Source organism: Mus pahari, chromosome 8 (genome assembly GCF_900095145.1).
Source record: "Mus pahari chromosome 8, PAHARI_EIJ_v1.1, whole genome shotgun sequence".
NCBI lineage: Eukaryota > Metazoa > Chordata > Mammalia > Rodentia > Muridae > Mus > Mus pahari.
In genome coordinates, this window is record NC_034597.1 from 51278091 (window position 1) to 51286677 (window position 8587).

The window sequence follows — 8587 nt, forward strand, 5'->3', positions numbered from 1 at the left end:
CCAAAAAAACAAAAAACATAAAAAATTAAGATATTAAGGAAAACCTATAGCTTTTTTCATGAGATTATATTTTTTCAGAATAATTTAATATTTTATAATCTTCACTCAAATGGGAAAATACAGCCTACTAACATAATTACAAATAACACAGACAATAATTAATATTTGGCCTGCTGTAATAGACTCAATTTACAGTGTTGCCTAGAGCCCCCAATTTCTCAGACCCTTCATTTAAAACTTTTAAAGCTTTCAGTTTGGGGTTATATATGTTCAGCTAACTGTTATCTATCTATATAAATATCCAAAATCTGAAACACCTCCATCTTATAGATATTCAACCTTAATAGGTTAAAGTAATACATGTTTGTGAGGAGTGAATCTGACTATATCTTTACAAATGATTCATTTAAAAAAATGATTCATAAACTAAGCAGGTAACTGGCAAGTAAAAAATGGCCATATTCCAAGCATGCATTTGATATATATGAAAGGTGTGACCTTGGCTGAAGACTGGAGGAAATAAACCATACTACTGGAGTAGTAATTTGTGTAGTAAAACTGACACTGTAAGGACTGCAGGAATAACTCAGTAGTAAAGCACACACTTAGCAGGCACAAGGCCCTGGTCAATACTCCACACTGACAAGGCTAGAACTAAAGTATCTGCATTACTGAAAAAAGTCAACCACTTTTTCCTAGAAATGTCTTTCAATTTTCTCAATGAAAAAAATGTAATCAAAGATTTGACATTTCAGACGGTTTCCAGAATAATTTATCATTTTTGGCAAACACAAATTTTTTGCCTTCTAAATGTATACCTGGTTATAATCTACTTGCATCTATACATTCTGTTAACAATTTAAAATGTAATTAAAACTTTTTAAAGTTAAATTATAAACTTACTCTGGCCTTGTTCCCGTTTTATCACCTAAAAAATTCAAGAATGTTCATGTAAAAATGAGTCATTTAACAACATTAACACATTCCAAGTTCTAAATTAACAAAAATTTAATACAGACACAAGTATGTGATTCCATGTACTGAAGGAAGAAACACAACATCATGATGGAGGTCTGACACCAGGCAGACACATTACAGAGCTCTGCTGCATGGACTCCCTCAAGATCAAACAACTTTTTCAAACGTTTTTTTGTATGGATCATTTATGTCCCTGTCTACCAGTTGAACTCCAGAAACTTAAATACCACCACCACCACCATCATCAATGTCCCAACGTCTCCAGCCTATTCATACAGCATTCTCAGGCCTTTAGGACAACTGTTTCCAGGACCCTTCCATCTGCCACAAGCACGGACTACACTACACCCTCAACAATGGACATCACTTAAAATGCTCACCCACTACCATTCAACATCTATTTCTTACAGTAGGCGTGAGATAAAACATTCTCTTCAAATGTTCATTAGGTAAATATGTGAAATTTGTGAACTCTTCAACCCTGTGATCCATACATTTTCTGAGGTACTGCTCTTATTGTTAAGCTATTCAATACTAATTGAATTTCTGTCTCATACATAGCACAGTCCATTCATTTCTAAAATTGAATCCATAAGACACATACTGATTTCAAAGATGTTAAAATGTAGTCAGGCAGTGGTGGCACATGCCTTTAATCCCAGCACTTGGGAGGCAGAGGCAGGCAGATTTCTAAGTTTGAGGCCAGCCTGGTCTACAAAGAGAGTTCCAGGACAGCCAGAGCTATACAGAGAAACCCTGTCTCTAAAAACAAAACAAAAAAACAAAAGATGTTAAAATCTGAGAAAGCATGTAAAAATCAAGTACTCTACATTTTAAAATCATTAATCACTCACTTTCACTATAAATGGGATTTTTAGTTCTTCCATGACTATTCATATTTATTTTTCCATAAAAATATGGAATAATTACTTCATCACTACTTTTCACTGCTCAACATTTCTGAATTTGGAACCTTCTAAAACTGAAGTCTAAGATTTGATGAAGCAGGGTAATAAAAAATAGGGATTTAATTTTATTTACCTAAATAGCTCATTTTCTTAAAACTAATGTACTGTGGTGGTTTGAATGAGATGTCCCCCATAGAATCTGAATACTTGAGACCCCAGTTTGTGGCAATTTGGGTAGGATTAGAATGTATGGCTCTGCTGGAGAAGTTTGTCACCAGGGGCTGGCTCAGTTTTCAAAAGCCATATGCCATTCCCAGTTTGCTGTCTCTACTTTCTGTATGCTGTACTTGATGTGGGCTGTCAAGTGAAGATACAGCTGCTTGTCACCGACCACCTCTGCTCTGTTATGATTGACTATTAGCCCTCTGCAATTGTAAATCAAATAACTCTTACAGAGTTGCCTTGATCATGGTGTTTTAGCACACCAATAAAATAATAAGTATTTCCAATATTAACTGAGTAAGAGATTACAAAATATACAGATCATTGGCCTGATTCACAAATAAGCATTAACATATACATTAACGTAACTATACAAGACATAAACTTAAGCTATTTACAAAAGTCAATAGCTTATGCTTAACATATAAAATTTGTGAACTATTGATAATATAAACAAATGTGAAGGTACCATACTAATGAGTCTTAGTGGTTGATCACACTAGTGATCTTTCAGGCACCCTAGCAATGATGTTAGATCATGACACTGAAGTAGCATTACTTACTCTTTTTATCTGATGAGGTACTAAAATCTATACCACCAAGGCCTTCATTGCTGGCAGTTGAAGTAGGTGCTGTAGTTCCCAAAGACAAGCTTAAAGCATTTTGTCCAAGACCTGTAAATGAACAAAACACCATTGTCAATACCATCAACTTTCCTGACTTTAAGACCACAGATTTTCTTCCCACTTGTTTTAGGAGAATATCATGAAGAAAATCTGGAGCTTGAGTTGGGTAAATATTGATAATCTTGTTGGATTCAATAATATATTCAATTTGTAAGTTGGGATCTTTCATTATCAAAGGGCCTGACTATATCTAATTTGATATAGGTAAACATTCTATTTTTAGTTATTTTAAAAACTTTTTCTACAAACTATTTCACATGATATATTTACATCCTGCTGTTTGATATTTTGGAATCACACAATTTTAAAATCTAGTATGAATTTGCAAAATATAAATGTGATATACCTTAAATGTTAAGTATTAACTACACATTCTCAGTTATTCTTAAAAAAAGAAGAAAAAAAAAAGAAAAAACTTGTTTAAAAACTAAGTAACCTTTATTTACTTATATCACTTCACTGGCAAAAAGGTTCAAAAGGACTACAGTTAATCATAGTCATTATATTTACAAGCTAACTATATATTTGGTTGACAAACCTATTTTCCCACAAACCAATGCATCCCTATACTTACTGGTTTTCATACTGAAAGAAAAACAGATTATTAAAAAAAAAAAAAAAAGCTAAAATATTCAGCAAGCTAAAATGAAGTAAATTTAAATACAAATATTTACTTTTGGAAAAGAAACACTCTCAATTACCTGATGTTGCTGTGTTTCCACTCTGGAAAAGTGAACCTCCCAAACCAGCTAAGGCGCCCCCTAAAGAAAGCCCAGTTGATGCTGCTGTAGTTGTGGCTGGTGCCGCACCCAAGTTATTCAAAGTAAATCCCGTGGATGCTGAAAGTGAAAGACAGAGAAAGAGATGGACAGACTTCACAGAGAAATAGTACTTTAAAACACGGGGGGCTGGAGAGGTGGCTCAGAAGTTAAGAGCACTGACTGCTCTTCCACAGGTCTTGAGTTTAATTCCCAGCACCCACATGATGGCTCACCATATAATGGGATCTGATGCCCTCTTCTGGTGTCTGAAGAGAGGGACAGTGAACTCACATAAAATAAATAAATAAATTTTTAAAAAACCAAAAACAATAGGAGTATATTTTCAAAACTAGAATTCAGACACATCTGAAACCATTTGCTCAAAAAAATTTTGGAAATACTCAGAATAAATAGTAACAGTAGTGAAGAGTAATAGTAGTTTCAAAGCAGAAACTAGTGACCCTCCTATTTCCCCCTCATCCAACAAAATAGCTTTGAGAAATATTATCATGGTACCCAGTAACTAATTCTAAACAATATAGTTTTTAATCCCAGCCAACAATTCTGCCTTTAAAAGTAAATGAATCATGAACTAGGTACTTTCTGCCATTAACAATCTCTTAAAAACAGACAATAAAAACATCTCTACACGTTGACTCTGTTTATTATATAAGTAGTAGAGACCATATTTCAAGATAGTCATAACAGTTTTAATAGCCAATGCTAACTTATTTTTCCAGATAAAGTCTTATTACCTAGCCAATCCTTGCCTTAAACTCAAGTTCCACCTGTGGCTCCCTAACAACTCACAGGTGTGAACCACTAATCCTGACTCTGAAAAGTCAATAAATCAATAGGATAAAATCAATAACTAATTCAAATAAATTTCCCAAAGTATAGTTGTATTTTTAAAAATGTTTATGCTTGTACAACAAAACAATTTACCTACTAAACCATCTCCCCACCCCTGAGTTGTTTAATTTTAATGGTTACTGGTATTCGATAACTGGAAAAAAAACTTTACTATAACCAACAAATTCAACTTTCTTCCCATTCTGCCTCACCTGCTGGAGTTGATGTCAGAGCAGATGAGAGAGCAAGACCACTAGCTGAGGTAGAAGTGACAGGCATGGCAAATGGTGTAGCAGATGCTGCAGGTTTACTGAATCCTAAACTGAAGCCTGTTGTAGATGCAGAAGTTGTTGCTGCTGTTCCTGTTTCAAAAAAAAAAACAACTCATTTTTATCTTAATCATACAGACATTATGCTGGTCTTAATTAGTATTTTATGTCTGTGATCCTTTTCTCTACCCTAAGTAGAACAGAGACACACAAGTCGGGACTAAATTATGGTGAATATAAAACCTCTGGGTTAAGAAAAAGAATTACAAGATGGGTGTGGTGGTTCACGCCTTTGATCCTAATATTGAGGAGGCAGAGCCAGGCAATCCCTGAATTCTAAGCCAACCTGGTACACTGGTATGTAAGTTCCAGAACAGTCAGAGCAACACAGTGAGACCCTGTCTCAAAAAGCGAAAGGAGCGGGGTGGGGGTTGGTTTCAGAGCCAGCAACCAAAGAAAAAGGCAAAAACAACCACTCTAATACTGTGATCAATTTCAATTTCCCTCCCCAGGCTTGCCTGCATTAGCACTTATTCCCTCCACGAGCTTTGCTCTCAACAGAAAAATAGCCCCTCCTGTCCCACCCAGACTGTACTCCTGGAAATCCTCTTCTTCTGGACTCCATCATTGCCAGCACCAAGCTCTCTCCTCACTCCTTCTTTTCAGGCCTTGCCTGTACATCTCCTTCCTCCTGCTGCTTCCACCACTGATCTCCAGTTTCATCATTCCAACCACAGCTACAGGAATCTAACCCTAACTGGCACCAGCTGCTTTGGTTTACTGAGGCAGTATCTCACTAAGTGTCTAGAGCACTACTACTGCGCTAGCCTCCCTACTACTGAAAGCGCAGCATGCACCACCACACCCTTCTATGAGCTTGAATCTATGCCTACCTGAATCCCTACTGGACATCAGGTGGATCCTGATGTCCCTTTGAGTCATGCATCTAACCACAACACAAAAGCCAGCTAATGCCCTCACCAGACAATTCAATCACGCAAGGCAGAAACCCTGATACATTGTCCTTCTTTTGCATTGCTTTAGTTCAAAATCTTATTAATTTTATCTCAAAAATATTGCTAGATTACTGGCACCCTTGAAAACGTTATAGGTAGTTTTGGATGTGGATTTATGTTCATTACATTTTTACATATATGACTCCTTAGAGGAAAAAAGACTATCTGATAGTCTTAGAATCAAGTCCTAGTTGTCTTTGAAAAGTTGTGATGTTAACAGTCCTGTCATACCTCGAAGTGAAACTTTTAGTTTTCTATAACATCATAGAATTATGGGACTGGGAGCACAGCTCTCAGTGGAAGAGCACTTGCCTTTATATCTGTGAGGTTTTGGGGTTTTGTTGTTGTTGTTTTGTTTTTTTAAATAAGTTTTTTGGTTTTTTTTTTAAAGATTTATTTATTATTATATGTAAGTACACTGTACCTGCCTTCAGACACACCAGAAGAGGGCATCAGATCTCATTATGGATGGTTGTGAGCCACCATGTGGTTGCTGAGATTTGAACTAAGGACCTTTGGAAGAGCAGTCAGTGCTCTTAACCACTGAGCCATCTCTCCAGCCCCTGTCTGTGAGGTTTAATCCTTGCTGCTGGTTAATTTTTTTTTTAAAAGGCAACTCATGGAAGTTTTGGCTCCACATCCAAAACTACCTATGTTTAAAATACATCTATAACTTACACAGGCATGACATTGAAGCATTCAGTTTTTATATACCCAAATACTGAAAGGTTTTGAAAAACAATTATGTGGGATCTATACAAAGTTCTTTATAATTATTCTTTCTCTTACACTGAAATAGTACAAGAGGAGAAAATCCACAATTCATTAGAAAAGCAGTTTGTTCTCTTCTCAAAAATTCTTACCTAGAATTAATTTTATGGTTGTAGCTGCTATTCTCATGACAAAAAAGACAAACTGAATGATCAATGAAGATGGTTTCCTTCTAGATTCCACTTTCAGAGAATAATATACTTGTAATAAGAATGATATATGTATTATAGTAACAAACACAAGCATTTTCCCCAGAGAATAAAGGAAAACAAGGAAAGATATTTGAAGTACTAAAGCTATAAGGTACTATCACCCAAAAAGCTACCACTCAAATGTCTGCCAGAAACTTAAGAACTATACTTTCTACCTATTTTAATATCAAAATTTACAACATATTGGTAAACTGCCTGAAGCATCTTTATTAAAGAAAAAATACTGTATAATTTACAAAAATCATCTTGATTCATGTTTACAACTTTCTTTCTTTCTTTCTTTTCGGTTTTTCAAGACAGGGTTTCTCTGAATAGCCCTGGCTGTCCTGGAACTCACTTTGTAGACCAGGCTGGCCTTGAACTCAGAAATCCACCTGCCTCTGCCTTCCGACTGCTGGGATTAAAGGCCTGCGCCACCACACACGGCTGTTTACAACTTTCAAATGTTTCTCTGGAGCTGCTCCTTCACCTATATCAATGTCCAATTCCAGTGCTGCAGTGATGGTTTCTTAAAGACAGAAGATGGAAACTATCACAGAGAAAGAGTTGAGGAAATGCCTCCACGAGATCCAGCTATAAGGCATTTTCTCAATTAGTGATCAAGGGGAGAGGGCCCATTGTGGGTGGTGCCATCCCTTGGCTGGTATTCTTGGGTTCTATAAGAGAGCAGGCTGAGCAAGCCAGGGGAAACAAGCCAGTAAGAAACATCCCTCAGCCTCTGCATCAGCTCCTGCTTCCTGACCTGCTTGAGCTCCAGTACTGACTTCCTTTGGTGATCAACAGCAACATGGACTTGCTTCATAGTCACGATGTTTGTGCAGGAATAGAAACCAAGAAATATCTCATTTACCCTGAGAACAAGACCATTCTCCTTACCTGCATTTGTTCCTCCTAGAGTAAATCCAGTGGCAGGCTTAGATCCAAAGAGTCCTGTTCCAAAACCACCGGAAGATGTAGATGCTGGGGTCACAGAGCTTCCAAGAGATCCAAAGTTGAGTCCCACAGAAGGTGTGCTTGTTTATAGAAACAAAAGAAAACAAAGTCTGCTATGGCTAATATTTACTTCGGAAAATTAAAAAAAAAAAAAACCAAAACTGTTTAAAATTGTTTCTCTCATAAAATCTATGATCCAAAAGACATTAAAAGAAATATGCCTAACAAATTCAAACACCTTTCCTTTTCTCCTTAAAAACAAATATAAATATAAATTTCATCTTAAATAATATCATATTGAGCCTGTTAGCTATTTGGGAGGCAAAGGAATCACACGTTCTCGGCCTGTGTGGACTACATAGTGCATTCAAGGGCAGCCTGGGAAGCTTAAGGAGACCACAGCCCAAAATTTAAGAAAAAGTGTGGCTTGAGACACAGTGCAGCAGTAGTCCTTGCTTATCAAGTACACATTTCAAACTTGACTACTACAAAAGCAAGGAACACAACAAGGGGGAAAGCACTCTACTGCAATTAAAATGTCAGGTCACAAGATGGACATCAACAAGGAACACAATGCTCTCAGTCTCAAGTCTTCACTTGACCCCTAGCATATTTCAAATGGCCAAAAATGATTGTTTTTCCTTTGAACTACTTGAGAACAGGCCACACTTCTAATTTCAATAGTTCCACAATGACTCACATAAAGACATGCATAAGTTACTCTAGGTAGGTTGCTGCTGCCTCTTTACTGCTATAGTATCATGTCCTCTGTAAAGATTGTGTGTTGGGCTGGAGAATGGCTCAGCAGTTAAGAGCACTGACTGCTCTTCCAAAGGTCCTGAGTTCAAATCCCAGCAACCACATGGTGGCTCACAATCATCTGTAATGGGATCTGACGCCCTCTTCTGGGGTTTCTGAAGAAAGCTACAGTGTACTTACTTATAATAAATAAATCTTTAAAAAAGAATAGACTGTATGT

The 8587-nt window shown here is 36.7% G+C and overlaps 1 protein-coding gene across 2 annotated transcripts in view; it reads right to left on the reverse strand.

The window, feature by feature from the left end:
* The window catches only part of Nup58 (nucleoporin 58), a 47504-nt gene that overhangs the window by 35504 nt on the left and 3413 nt on the right, over positions 1-8587 (reverse strand). For both annotated transcript variants that reach the window (XM_021203130.1, XM_021203128.2), the window contains exons 2-6: positions 7552-7688; positions 4620-4769; positions 3496-3633; positions 2672-2782; positions 904-928 (exon numbers count right to left, since the gene is read on the reverse strand). In XM_021203130.1, the coding sequence (XP_021058789.1) occupies positions 904-928; positions 2672-2782; positions 3496-3633; positions 4620-4769; positions 7552-7688 (561 nt within the window). The remainder of the gene's footprint in view (positions 1-903; positions 929-2671; positions 2783-3495; positions 3634-4619; positions 4770-7551; positions 7689-8587) is intronic.